General features: G+C 32.2%; 2 protein-coding genes across 3 annotated transcripts; one reads left to right on the plus strand and one right to left on the minus strand.

Annotated features, from left to right (window-relative positions):
- Positions 1–1,853: 1,853 nt before the first annotated feature.
- MGP1 (MALE GAMETOPHYTE DEFECTIVE 1) lies at positions 1,854–13,922 on the minus strand. Of its 2 annotated transcripts, none has more exons than XM_078294721.1 (7): positions 13,749–13,922; positions 5,309–5,429; positions 4,739–4,883; positions 4,335–4,445; positions 3,516–3,662; positions 2,738–2,860; positions 1,854–2,087 (listed from the first exon to the last, which is right to left on the minus strand). In XM_078294721.1, exons 1-7 carry the CDS (start codon positions 13,785–13,787, stop codon positions 2,024–2,026), a joined length of 750 nt encoding a protein of 249 aa, XP_078150847.1. In that variant the 5' UTR covers positions 13,788–13,922; the 3' UTR covers positions 1,854–2,023. The 2 variants fall into 2 exon arrangements, with proteins under 2 accessions (XP_078150847.1, XP_078150846.1); XM_078294720.1 differs by lacking the exon at positions 13,749–13,922 and adding an exon at positions 5,568–5,710.
- Positions 7,479–8,398, plus strand: LOC144546080 (FBD-associated F-box protein At4g13985-like). The gene is made up of 2 exons (XM_078294617.1): positions 7,479–7,511; positions 7,607–8,398. The coding sequence occupies exons 1-2, from the start codon at positions 7,479–7,481 to the stop codon at positions 8,396–8,398; spliced, it is 825 nt and encodes a 274-aa protein (XP_078150743.1).
- Positions 13,923–15,142: the final 1,220 nt, after the last annotated feature.

Consider the following 15,142-nt stretch of genomic DNA (forward strand, 5'->3'; position numbering starts at 1 on the left):
ACATGTTCTCTATATTGAAATGTACTTGGAGACTAAATTTTACATTTTTTGGATTTTTTTTACTATTTATTAAGCCACTTTGAAAATTGTTATTTTACTGTGAACAGTAAAAATTTCTGGACCACCAGATCAGCGATTTTCAATGTGTCTTAATAAATAGTAAAAAAATTCCAAAAATGTAAAATTTAGTCTCCAAGCACATTTCAATATGGAGATCATGTTGAACGGTTCGGATCGGTTGTTTGAATTTTCAAAATGCAAATATAGTGCCATGGAGCACAAACTTGGAAATAAGAATCGATTTGACAGTGGCAAAGGGGGTCATGCCAAAGCTTACATACGTTGAAACAACATACAACACGAAGATAGCCCTGCCTCTGGAGCTACAACACGTGACCGTTAATTTTAAATATTATTCTTATCATGAATAAAGTTGGGGACCAAGCCACTCAACTGTTTTAAAGTCTATAAGGGATCCCCAATTTAGATTTTGAACGTGTAATCACTTACACTAAAAATATTGTTTTTGTCACTAGACCAATGATTATCAATTTTAAAAAAAAAAAACATTGATTTGGTCAAGTGGAATATCTAGATACCACTTACTTTTTTCCTTTTCACTTTTTTTGTTGTTGTTTTGTTTTGGAGAAATGTTATTTGTAATATGGTGTAGAATATATACATGCCTTATGAATTCTTTGGTTGTGCACATATGGAAAGTAAACCACAAATACTTAGATGTTCCATCGTCCTTCTTTGATTTAATTTTCCTTTTGTTTTATGCACTGTTATTCTTTTGACAGACGAACTATGCGAAAATTTGATAGCTTTTATAATTGCTTGGTTTATCTTCATCGTTTAATTTTTGTATATATTATCCATGCTTTTGTTATCAGGGTACATGCAATATAATAATTGATGCATCTAGATTGTAAAATGAGTGCAAGTGCATGTTGTACGTTCTTTTTCTTTTTTATATTTATTTTTATGTTTATATTTTACTTTTGAAACTTCAGATTTGATTCTCTGAGCTAGGTAACTCAACTACTCGCACTTGTATATATAATCAAAAGTGGCACTTGTTAGCATGTGAGATTGACCGGACATTGTGCTGAGAAATCATTAATTGGCATCATAGATATAGATGCTATTGCTTAATCACAAGTGAGATTTTGACAAAAATATATAAATTTGCATCTGAAATTAAGATATGATCCTGTAGTAAATAAGTGGACTGAATTGACAGAAATATGCACCTTCATATGATCATGCATATATACAAAAAGATGCAAACTATGGTTTATTCTATCTTGAATTAGTATATCGGACCTATACCGGTGCTGAATGGAACCTAATTACTAACTATATTTGAAAGTAAAAGGTCAATTATTATTCCAAATGCTTTGAGATAAATCCTAATATGCCTTTTAGTTATGTAATAACTTTCTCAAGACTTAATATAAAAAAAGAAAATAATGTTTCACTTTAGTTGAACTAATGTGGTATGCACAGATCTTAAAACAGAACGAACCATCTTGGAGCTCATCATACCTAAAGTAGGTCCAATGCCCATCAGACCTACCCGATCTTAATAAACCCAATATATTGTTTTACAAACCAACCAATCCCTCTTTTTTTTATTCTTTAAATACCAAAACAACCACAACTTCCCCAAAATATTAACTCAGTTAAAGAGTTTTCAGTGCTATGACTTGCTGCAAGTAAAGATTGAACAGGGCCTCAAGGCCCATAAAAGGCCCATAACGATAACCTAGGAGGGATGGAAACAAAAGCACCATCAAATCAAGCATCTGAAACATGACAAAAAACCAAAAACAAAAAAGAGAAGAAAATTACAGCTCCAAGCCTATAAATGCTCGTACATGGTTTCCCCCATCTTAATTTTATTAGAGTAAAAATGCATTATCCTTTTTTCAATGCAGATTATCTCAAGTCAGAAATGAAACTAAACAAACGAAAAAAGAAAAGAAAAGGAAAATGAGGCCAAATTGCCTTAAATTCTTCACATGAACTGACGGATGTCTATAGTCCTGACATCTGGCATCTCTTCACCCTTGAACTCCTCTCTGTGTCAAATTACAGAAAAACCATTAGAAAGAGTGGTCAACACATAAACCCTAAACCCTAGGGGTGTTCATTGAGTCTGGTTTAATCAGTTTTAAACCAAACCAAGATAGTTCCGTTTAAACAGATCGGTTCATCATTAAAACCAGTTTAATAGTTCAGTTTTGTTTAGAAATTATAAATCAAGTTTTAGACCGAACCGACCGAAATTTTTAAACCCATCCCCTGTGCAAACCAAACATTTAAAAGAAATTAAAAATTACGACATAATGTATATTGCTTGATTCCGATAAAACTGGCTAAATCGAGCCAAACAAAATTTTGAATTCATCTTTACAAAAATTAAAATATTGACAAAAAAATGTTTATTTTTATGATTAATATCATATTTCGGTTCAACCAATTTCGGTTTGTTTGATTCAGTTCTTATACTATTTCAGTTTGGTTCGATTCTTACTAAACCCAACAGTCCCATATATTCCTAGAAACCTCGAAACAAAAAAATGGTTTTCCACAGAAGAACTAAAAGAATATTTTGGTTTATAATAAAAAGAAGAATTCATTATTTCCTTCAGTAATAGGTGTTCAGCGGAGACTGTTGGTTATTTTGCCTCATAATCCAAATGGCGAAAGAGAGAGAGAGAGTAGCTACCTTTTGAGTTGGGTTTCCATGGCTTCGATAGCATCTTTCTTCATTTCTGCGAGTTCAACCTTGGCAATTTTAAGCTCCAACTCTTCTTCCATCTTTGGCAAGTCTTCCATCTTGATACCAAGCCTGTTATATGCTAGTAAACTTCATACAATTCTAGTAATAAAAAAGTTTTCTTCATACCACCAAATGTTCTTTTCCTTGTTTCCTTTTAGAGTGAGGCTATGGTACCATGCATAGCACAGATTGGTCTGTACTATGGATCAATATTTTCTATTTGAAAGTTTAAATAGTCGATCGGAACCATTCAACATGATCTCCATATAAAAATGTACATGTAAATCAAATTTTACATTTTTTAGAATCTTTTTACTATTATTTTAGATATAGGTAGAGAATCACTTGAACTAAAGATTCCAGACCATTGAAAAATAGTTACTTTCTACATATCCAAAAAAATAGTAAAAAAATGTACATTTTCATATGGAAATGATATTGAACGGTTCAGATCAACTATTTAAACTTTAGAAACAAAAAATATTGATCCGTAGTACAGACCAATCCATGCTATGCATAGTACCATTGCATCATATACCACGTGTCAGAAGAATAACATACGGCAGCATTAAAATGTTGCAAATAACACCACCCGTTCCCCTTTTTTTCAAGAAAATACACAAAATATCCCTTCCACATCTTACATATACTGAAACAGCAATAAAAAGAGGGTTAATATTGAGATTTCCAGGGGTATATAAAAAGAAAATGTAAAGAGCCTTACTTTTTGTTGACTTTGTCAAACTCGGCCAAAAGAAGAGGCATGTTTTTCTTGTCATTGCGAAGGAGGGGTTTCTTGATATCCTTCTCCACCTTATCTAGGGCTTGAAACATCATTTTCTCAGCACCAATTTCATCAACAAGTTTATTCCTAATAAAAATGAAATATTACCAAACAGTTATTACTAGGAAAAAGTATATCCATGGCTTTGGTTGCCCCCTTTGTCGCCATTTCTCTTTACTCAAATGAGACCAGTAAGGGCAATTTGAATATTTCTTATAGAAATTAGGAGAGGATTGGACATGGATTAAAATTTCTCAAGTTTTAATTAATATATCAGCTCATAGCTTCTAGGTTACATAGAAGCCCACATGAATGTTTTCTATTCTAAATTAAAGCACAAGGGGAAATTTCATGTATACCCCTCAAAAACCTTGAAATTAAGTATTCGTTCTCAAAATACAAATAGTCAATCTGAACCATTCAACATAATTTTCATATGAAAATGTACTTGCAAACTATATTTATATTTTTTAGAATTTTTTTAATGTTTTTTTAGATAGGTAGACAATCACTACTTTTGAAAGTCTCAAATCTTTAAATCAAGCGATTTTCTACCCATCTCAAAAAAATAGTAAAAAAAATTATGAAAAATATAAATTTTCATCTGCAAGTATATTTTCATATGTAGATCATGATGAACAGTTCAGATCAGACTATTTGAAATTTGTAAACGAAGATATTGATCCATAGTATGGACCAATATGCGCTATCCATAGTATCATAGCCTCACTTAAAAAGTAGAAAAGAGAAGAGAACTACTTGATTCTAATCTCTTGAAGCTTCAAGAGATATGTTCTTGCATCAGGGATATCTTTGGTGTTAATCTCAATGGTGTTTTTAATCCTCTCAGAATCAGACAGCAACCCAGCTCTGAAATTAAAAAAGAAAAAAAAAGAATTTACTTAAAGATCATTCAAAAATCGAAGCTAATTATGAAATCAACCTGGAGTAATACTATAACAGTGCGGATATAACTTTTTGAATCACCCAAAAGCATATATAAGTTCATAGGGTTTCTCTCAACTTATTGGAGAAATATGTATTTTCTTATTAAAAATGTCTTTTTAATATATTTGCACATAGGTACCTATTTCTAAGTTTCAAATTCATTCAGGAAAACAAACAATTTAAACCGTAAAGTTGAAATATAACTTGAATCTTACTCTTTTCTAGCAGTCTTCCACATTTTTGCATAGTGAGACACAGCAGCCGGGTCATCAGGATCAATTGTGATTTTTTCCCTCTTAAAAACAGAATAGACAGTGTCGTATACTTTCTTCACATCAAGGAAAATTCCCTTCAAGGTTTCTGATTTATACAGAGATATTATTATTTATAGATTTTGGCTATCACAAGTATGGTTTAATGAAATCAACACTCAAAACAGTTTGATATTGATATTGAATTGTATATAATGATGTCTAGGTCAAATCTTAAAGCTAAAATGATCAATTCAACATGATCTCCTTGTGAAAATGTACTTGTATATCAAATTTTACATTTTTTAGAATTTCTTTTACTATTTTTTTAGATAGGTAGAAGATCACTAGATAAATTCTAGACCATTCAAATATAGTGATTTTCTAGCTATCTAAAAAAACAGTAAAAAAATTCCGAAAAATGTAAAATGTAAATTTTACCAGTAACTACATTTGCATATGGAGATCATGTTGAGTGGTTTAGATCGACTATTTGAACTTTAAAATATCGACAGATTAGCTAATAGCACATACCATCTAACTCATTAGGAGGGCGTCGTGGGCCTTTTGGCTCAGCACTGCGAGCAGTTTCCTTTGCATAGGTACGAACTGAGAATGCATTGTCTCTGCCGAATACAGCTTGAGCAGAATAAATCTACAAAACCAGGTCACGAAATCAGGTGAAACCGATCTAATTCAGAAAAAAAACCTAACTTAGATTCCGATAGATCAAATCATCGATCAGATCTGGAGAGACATAGAATGAGGATAAAGAGAGAGAGAGAGATGATACTTGACGAGATCTAGAGAGGATACGAGAAGCCAACGCCATGGCCGCCTGAGCGAATCACGCACTTCCTTCGATCAGGGTTTCTTTGTGTAGAGAGCTGAGAAATGAGAGGATTGCGATTTGACGGGAGGAAAAGGAAAAGAGAAGAAAAAATAAATAATATAAAGCACAGTTATAAGTTCTACTTACCGTCAGATTGCTATTTGACGGTATAGATCTCCGGGAAGAAACTGGTAATACGGTCCCTACAGTAACATGTATACTGACCGTCCATAATGGCTCAGATTCTGATCGGACGGTGATGATCTAAATTCAAAATTTGGGTTGCTGTAGGGATTGGGACGCGCGAGGAAACGGGAGCCCAAGAAATAGGATTTTCGTTGGATGTTTGTAATGGGCTTAAAAGCCCAGATCAATTAATGGGCTGTATTAGATTTTATGTAATGTGGGATCACCTTTTCACAATATTGCACTTTAGACTGCCAACGGCCTTTTCACCAAAAAAAAAAAAATATATATATTGCACTTTAGACATAACAGCCCCAAATTTGTAATAATTGTTGCTAAATTGGCATATGATATGAGTCGTTGATGTTTTTAATTTTTTTAATGTTTAATAATTAAAGTTTGGTTACCTATATGGATAGTTCATGTTTAAAATTAGAAACAAATTGAGTGAGCTAATGATTACTGGTGTTGTTTTCTCTCTAGCTTGAATATATTCTTGTGTCAAAGAAGTGATTTATGTTGCATTGATGACTTCAAAAGGCATAATAATAATGGCAGGAATTCTTAATTTGAGAAATGAAGAATTATGATTTGAAATGAAAATATTTAACACATCTTTTGATACATTCGGTTCTTTTTCTAAAAGTACTTAATTTATAAAAAATCTGACTTTTGTCATATCAGCTAGGTAGGATGCATCCTCCACGGGAGATTCAGAGCATTCTAAACAGTTCAGCCGCACAAGGACGAGTCCGAATCTGCTGAATTATGAGAGGAATTACAGGATCCCAAAATCCAGATATCAACCATTCAAATTTTTTTGTGCACGAATCTCGAAAATATTCTCAAGAAATTAAGTTTTCACACACGTATCTCGAGAAATACTAACGGTTGGGATCGGAATTATAGGGTCCTGTAGTTCCCGAGAATTACAGCAGATTTATTTTCCACAAGGAGCATTCTAGATGATAGATGCGTCGGTGCTATTGTTAGTAGTTTCATCTTATGTCTCTGATATTATTTTTAGCATATCTTTTTAAAACATATATTTCCAAGCTATTTTGAGGTATTAATTTTAGATTATTTAGTGGGCTATTCAGTTGCAACATCTTTCTCCATTCTTCTACTTGTAAACTTTTGGGTGATGATTGGGCAATTTCCTCCATATAAAGGTTTGTCCGTGTAATTTACCACTTCCCCACCACCCCAATTTCACAATTTTTTCTTATGATAAAAATGTTTGACGATTAGAGGTAGATTGCTCTCTTATCTTGTGCTGTCATTGTGGAGCAAAAATAACATTCCTATACTGTTCAACTGATACAATTTTTAGTAAGTCATATTTTATTACTAGATCCCTTCTTTAAATAATTGCCTTAAAGGTTGACGATGATTAATTTGGGGTACATGAGTAATATGAGCTATTTGCCAAAATCTACTTCTTGTTAGAGATGTGCTTATTATTACACAACCAAAGATCTCGAGGTACCCTAATGGCATCATGGATAAATTAAGTCCAGACATAGAGCTTTCATGTCAATCATGTATAAATTAAGACAACATGCATGAAATATCTGAGAAATCAATCGCAAAATACATACGACTCAACTATGGTTAATCAAATTTTAGACAAAAATTATACCGGAAAAATATGTGTCGCTCTACCTTACCCCTTGTAGTTAGCCAATGGATCTTGGACAAATTTTTCCTGTAGAGCAAGTAGATACAATTTTCTTCTAGGAATGTCCAAATCCAAATTCATGACTTTGTTCATGATATTTAAAATCTTGTGCATTTTGTCTATTTGAAAACAGGAATTGAGCTCGCTGAGTTGTTTGAAGATAACAAATACCAACAAACGTTGTTGTAGGAGAAACATTGTGGCCATAGACAGAATAAGCACTTTGCCAGATGATCTTCTAATACACGTGCTCTCCTTCCTAAGTACCAGAGAGGTTGTACAAACTTGTATTTTGGCCAAAAGATGGAGAAACACATGGGCATCAGTGTGTGTTCTTAAATTAAAACTTCGCGAATTCTTTACAGATAATGATCTAGAAAATGATGAAAGGAGTAAATTATGCAAGGATAAGTTTGAGCAATTTATACATGGGGTTTTGAAAAATAGAGAGCGATGCTTGGATAAGTTTCAATATGAATGGCGTATCAATATTGAAAACGACTATTCTATGGAATGGCTCAATCGGGTAGTCACTCTATTGCCTCGGGTCATCAATATCTTATATTATGGAATGAATAAGATGGAAATGCCTAATTTAGTTTTCTCTTGTCCAAGCCTACAAAAACTCAAGCTGATTCTCTCCGCTTGTAATCAGATAACTATCATTAGACCGAAATTAATAAACATACCTTCTCTGAAAGTTTTGAACCTACAACGTGTAGATCTTGATGATGATTTTGCACGCAAGCTTTTTTCGGGCTGCCCTGCCCTTGAAAGCCTGTATCTACGTTCTTGTCATTTGGGTTTCTCTGACATTTCCTCCAATGTGTTGAAGACATTAGCTCTTAAAAACTGTCGTTATCTCAACCAAATGAAAATTTGTTGTCCCAGTCTTATTTCTTTGGACATTAGTTATCTTCATTGAACGAGATGTGTTTCACTGATTAATAGTACTACTTCCCTAGCAAATACGGACATCACATTAAATATAGAAGAACTTTTATTTGAAGATTATCTGAACATTCTCAGAGTTCTTTCAAATGTTTCAACTATGAAGTTTGATTTGTGGTATTGTCATCTCAAGGTACACTTTCTCTCTATTTATGAGATCAAAAGTACAGTTTTTTTTTTTTTTTGGGTATGCACTCTTATGAACCAGAGCATGTAGTGTTCTGTAACAGATACATTGTTTTTTCATCAGGTCTACAAAAATCAAAGAAAGTTTGGTATTTGTAGATGAGTGAGTCTATGGTACTATGCATATCACAGGTTGGTCCGTAATACGAATCAATACTTTTATTTTTAAAATTGTAACAATCGATCCGAACCGTTCAACTTGATCCCCATATGAATATGTACATGCAAACCAAATTTTATATTTTTTTACAATTCTTTTTACTATTTTTTAAGATGGATACAAAATCACTTGATTTGAAAATTCTGGACCATCCAAAAATAGTGATTTTCTACATATCTTAAAAAATAGTAAAAAAAATTCTAAAAAATATAAAATTTGGTTTGCAAGTACATATTCATATAAAATCATGTTGAATAGTTCGGATCGACTAATAAGATTTTGAAAACATAAATATTGATCTGTATTACAGATCATATCGTAATATTCATAGTAATCATAGGCTCACTCTTTGTAGATTATGGTTACACAATAACTTTTGTTAAAGTTGTTTTGTTTCATATAATATTTAATTCCTACATGTAGAATCTAGATGTTTTAATACCATGCATTGTTTGTCACCATAGCAGATCAAGTTATGTTGCTAGATTGATTTACTTTCTAAGATTTGTATGTTATAATTGACAATGTTAGATGGCTAATTATTATGTAGTAAAATTTTATCATTTGTATTGTAATGTGAAGGAAAAGTTCGAGAAAAATATTCCCGACCGCATAAATTTCAACAACTTGAAGACTTTGGATTTAGGAATATTGAATTTATTCAATTTGACCAAGGGCAAAAATTTAGTTGCTTTCTTCCTACGGCATTCTCCTCAATTACAGAAGCTCACTTTGAGGCTAGTTAAAGTACTTTCTCTCTCTCCCTCTCCTCACACACACACTCTCTTTCTGAACAATAATCTGATAATTGTTAAGTTGTGTTCTTTTTTTTCATTTAATAAAGTTGAATAAATCTAAGTACGGGGGTTTGTATGCTCAAGTTAAATGAGTTTATCAGTCAGTGGAGGGAAAAATCAAGGTTGCCTTGCCTAAATAATTTATTTTGTACCATCAGGCAAAAATAGCACCAGTATAAACTAACTGGCAAGATTTAAACCAGAGGTGCTATCGGAACGGCAACAATTTTGGTATTATTAGATTCATTTCTTTTCTGAATCTGCCACTATCCGCGAGGGTAAAACTTTTTTTTACAGTTGGTATCATCGCCGATACTCCTGTGTGTAATGGAAATTTATGTCGTCTTATATATCCTCTGCAATAGTCACTTTTTACCCTCACGGATAGTAACAGAATATTGTAGTATATACATTGCCCTTAAAAAGTTTGTTCCAAATTTTGTTAAAAATATTGTAGTATATACATTGCCCTTGCGGATAGTAACCGAGTCTGCGGATACTATGTATTATAATTCACCTTTCGGCTTTAGTATTTCGAGTTCATATATATATGAGTAGAACTAGGGTGTTCTTAAGTTCATCAAGCCCGTCTATTAACTCAACTCTAAAATCTATCAGATTTGCTTCAAGCAACAAATTCAAACCATTGAAATCCATTTACCTTATAAGTGATGCATCTACATGCGAAAATTTTAATCTTTTGAAATAATTTTGTATAGAGTCAAGTGGTAAAAAAAAAATGCATTAAAATTAATTTATAAACCTTCTAATTTTGACCTCTTGACTCTATCCAACGGTTTGGATTTGTTGTTTGAAGCCCGATTCGATAGGTTTTAGTTGAATCCAGTAGATTTTGGTTGGATCTGGATTGCAATCAGATCTGAACTGGGAAATCCGGGTTAAGTAACAAGTCTACAGTAAACTAAGCTTATTATGCTAAATACATTTATGAGAATATAATGATCATTGAATAGCTATTTCCTTACACTAACATATATGGAACATTTTTAACATCAAAGATATCTAAACATGATCCAAAAGAGCCAAGCAAGGAGGAATCAATAGAAGTTTTCCAGAGGGCTTACCTTGACACTGTCCGAATCACAATTTATCAGGCACCATATTGTGGCATTGTTAAATGGAAAATGAATGATCCATGGTTTCGTCCGATTATCAAGTATTTGCATGACCTTATCAAGAAAATTGGAAATATTATTACTAGCTGAGTATGTGTTCAATACTTATTCTTCTTCGGAGTACGTGCTTAATGCTTTCATTAGGATCAGATGCATTGTGGAGATGTTGTTAGTTATATTGGATGTCCTGAGAGCTGCATGTCAGTGTCTATATCCTTCACTTTTTGTTATTATTTGCTATGTGTTGTCCTTGAATTTCTGATGCAAATTGTAATAACACTTATGTTTTTCCAAAACTTTGTGATCTTAGATGCTTTGGATGATTTAGGAATGAGTTTAAGGTCTAGATGCTGTGATCTAGAAGTTGCTTTGTGCAATCAATTTCTTGGAGACAATTTATAATTGAAATAAAGTAGCAGGTATCATTTCCTTATTTATTTTGAATAACTGCACGGGTGCATGCAAATAACGGTCATTACTCAATACGCTTTGTCCTGATATCAAATAGTTTTGACTTTGGCACAAGTCGGAGATGGTTTTCTCGTCTTCTTCTGTAGTTAGGTTCATGTAGGATCCTCCAGCGGTTGAGTCTATTGCTTGTCTTGCATAGGCTTGCAATCCGTCGTAAAAGGATTGAAGCGTAAGTAGGGCCGGTTCTGAAGATTTTGGTGTCCGGGACGGGAGATAAGTTTGAGTCCTTTATATAGAGGTGTAAATGAATAAGATACTATCCGATTTCTTTCGGATCTGAATCCAAAAAATTACTTAAATTATCTGATCTGTATTTGTATCCAAGACTATTGGTATTTGTATCCATATTCGAAAAGTTATAACGGATAAGGATACAGGTTAATAATTAACTATTTGTATCCGCATCCGTATTCGTATCCGAAAAGTTACTACGGATAAGGATACGGTTTAATAATTAACTATCCGTAACTATCTGTATCTGACCATTTACACCTCTACTCCACAAGAAATGAGTTGTTAAATACCAATAATTTATTACTTATATTTTAGCTGCATGGTATTGATATATGATCGTTAATGTAGCTGGTTCAAGACTTTTTATTTTTGTCCTACGTGCTTAGAAAAAAACACTATTGATCTTGAATTGATATATTCTGATTAACAATATAACATTATGAGATGAATAGTGACTAATATTTTGGTAATATGATGTATGTTTTGTATCCAACAAATTTATTATGAAAAATATTAGATCTAATTAATGAATGAAAAAAAAAACTATATTTAGATATTATACTTTACTAGAATGTATATTAGTAATTTTTTTAATTATCCGAATTATATTCATATCCGTCTGATATATAATTCATATTCGTATACATTTAATATCCGATCTGTATACGTATCCGAGACTATCCATATTCGCATCCGTATTTGAAAAATTACAACGGATAAAGATACGGTTTGATCACTATCCGATCCGTATCCGACCGATTACACCCTTACCTTTATATATATATTATTTTATTAATATGCCAATAGATCATTTTTATTTATAGAAAAGTTAGAGCTTCTATATATAAAAAGTTTGATTTTTAATATATACAAATAATTTTTTTTAATATATACATACTAAAAAAATTTTGGGGCCTTTTGAATCCTGGGGCCCGGGGCCATCGCCCTGGGTGCCCTGCCCCAGGACCGGCCATGAGTGTAAGCCACTTCTCCAGTCCATGGTGAGGACATTCCTTCTCAAAATTTCTAAAGCGGTCCCATGCGTCGCTTAGATTTTAGACTTTAGGGTTTAGGGTGAGCATTTTTTTGTTACAAATTCTAGTAGTGTCATAGTTATCATTTCCTTATTAAACTTTAGAATTTACATAGTTATCATTTCCTTTAGTAGGAGCCGATGGATTAGGAGCTTCACTGTTTTTTTCGTCATTTTTGCGTATTTTGGGAATTAAAAATATCTAGTCATTGCTAGCTCTTTTGATCTAGAATTACAACTTTTCAATATTGCATAGTTTTTATAATATTTGAACAGCTTTATCACGAACTGAGAAAGCATTCTCTCTGCCAAAAATAGCTTGAATAGAATAAATCTACAAAATCAAATTAGTTGCTTTCAGTTCAATAATGCCTTATATTCACCAAAACCATACTAAGACAAATATATATATATATATATGTCTATACACAATTACATATTTTAAATTTTAGAACCATATTGTCAAAACCATCAAAGAAAACCGATCTAATTCAGACAAACCTAACTCGTAAATCAAAAGGAGACACAATCGTGAGCAAATAAACTGCTACATCTCTATCTTTTCATCAATCGCACCTTTCATTTCTCTCCTTTTAATGATCAGAACAGATTTTTCAGGGGAAAACACAATGAAATTATGATAGATCAAATCATATATCAGATCTAGAGAGACATAGAATGAGAAGAGAGAGAGAGAGAGTGCTTTCTCAGTTCGTAATAAGCTGTTGAAATATAATAAAAACTATGCAATATTGAAATTATAAAATTTCATATGTGCTTGCTGGCACATGTTGAAAAGAAGAAACGAGTCTATTTTCTCAGGAAAAACCACTCCAACACACTTATTGGCAGACCGTATTATCCAAGATGGAAGACTATAGCTGAAATTTTGCAACACTGGCACGCGCCGATTGATGGGCACTAACCTACTGCCGGACCCAGACTGATGCTGAGTATTATCATAGCTATCATAGCTACTGTGCAATGATATCATAGCACTGATGCTGGTGTGCTATGGATGTCTTTCTGTCAGATTGTGCTTATGGATGTTTCTGTGTGGTTTTTTTTGGTTGTTTTTTTGTCTCAATTTAAGGTTTCATTAAGAAACCTGCTACTTTGTTGTTTTGTAAGATGTAAAATCCTATGATAGCTGTATAGGAGGTATAGAAGTGCGGCTGTAATGGGAGTCTGCTGATGTCTGTAAGGATGTTTTATAATTTTTAATACATTTAAATTGGCAGCTGCTGCCAATCTTTCAAAAAAAAAAAAAAAACAGAGAGAGAGAGAGAGAGATAGTGAGATGATACTTGGCGAGATTTGGAGAGGATACGAGAAGCCAACGCCATGGCTGCCTGAGCTAATCACAGACTTCTTTTGATCAGGGTTTCTTTGAGTAAATAAAGATAAGAAAGGATTGCAATTTGACAGGAGGAAAAGGAAAAGAGAAGAAAAATTAATAATATAAAGCTGAGTTACAAGTTCTCCTCATCGTTATATTACAATTTTGCAGTACGGATCTGCATGCATAAGTAACTCAAATTTGTAATCATTAATTCATTATTGTTAAATTGGCAGGTAATAATTAAAGTTTGGTTACCAATATCGATAGTTCATGTTTAGAAATTTGGACAAAGAAGTGAGGTAGTGATTATTGGTGTTGTTTTCTCTGTCTTGAATTGGTTTATATTTATTCTTGTGACAACGATGTGATTTATGTTGCATTGATTACTTCATTTTTGCGCAGATCCTTTTGGCATTTTTGTTTCAATATTTAGGGGAACATTAACATAGAAAGTTTTCAATCTTTAGATAAGATAATGGAACCGAATTTATAATAAATAGAAAGTTTTCAAGTCTCTTTAGAGAAAAAAATATTATACATCAAACAACTTGTATATATACTCCCGAACAAAATGGTGTATCAGAAATGAAAAATAGACATTTAGTATAAATGACACGATCTTTATTATTTCAAAATAATGTTCTTAAAATTGATTGGTTGGATGCCATACTTTGTGCCACTCATTTAATCAATAGATTACCTACTGTTAATTTAGAAAACAAAAGTTCATTAGAAATTTTTTATCAATAAAAAATCACTTATGACCATATGAGAGTATTTGGTTGTACAAGTTTCATACATATCAAAAGAAATGACAAGCTTGATTTTGTATCACAAAAAACTATTTTCTTAGGATACTCATCTTATAAAAAATCTATAAATGCTATGATTTAATTAATAAAAAATTATATCTTTCTAGAAACGTTTTATTTTTTAAAAATGAATCATATTTCAAAGAAAAAGAAATATTTCATCAAACATATTTAAATAATCAAAATGACAATATAGTTTTGCCTTAGATGATTTGAATTTTGTTTCTAGAAATAATCATCAAGTTGAAATTAACAATCAAGAAAATGAAACTAATAATGACATAAATAAAAATGAAACAGAAGAAAATTTATAGGATAGAAGAATATCATCTAGGGAACGATAACCATCAACTAGACTTAGAGATTTGATGTGATTTCTATGTAAGTAATAAATTCTAGTTTATACTCAATTCGGTTGCAAGTGTACAACCTTGTCAAGTAGTACTTAGGGATCGTCTCCACAGGGACAAGTTGGAATATCAACTCTAACCTAACAATTTAATTTAGTAAAAGCGAAATAAAAATATTTTTGTTTGTTCAAGTGGTT

The sequence above is a fragment of the Carex rostrata genome, chromosome 29, assembly GCF_964058835.1.
Source record: "Carex rostrata chromosome 29, lpCarRost1.2, whole genome shotgun sequence".
Taxonomy (NCBI): domain Eukaryota; kingdom Viridiplantae; phylum Streptophyta; class Magnoliopsida; order Poales; family Cyperaceae; genus Carex; species Carex rostrata.

Excerpts from the sequence above, each read along its gene's own strand:
- LOC144546080 (XM_078294617.1), top strand. The coding sequence starts at position 7,479 with ATGGATCTTGGACAAATTTTTCCTGTAGAGCAA. Across the intron at positions 7,512-7,606 it reads AAATTTTTCCTGTAGAGCAA|GAATTGAGCTCGCTGAGTTG; the intron begins GTAGATACAATT and ends ATTTGAAAACAG.
- MGP1 (XM_078294721.1), bottom strand. The coding sequence starts at position 13,787 with ATGGCGTTGGCTTCTCGTATCCTCTCCAAATCTCGCCAA. Across the intron at positions 4,884-5,308 it reads CCCTCCTAATGAGTTAGATG|AAACCTTGAAGGGAATTTTC; the intron begins GTATGTGCTATT and ends TGTATAAATCAG. Across the intron at positions 4,446-4,738 it reads TGGAAGACTGCTAGAAAAGA|AGCTGGGTTGCTGTCTGATT; the intron begins GTAAGATTCAAG and ends TTTTAATTTCAG.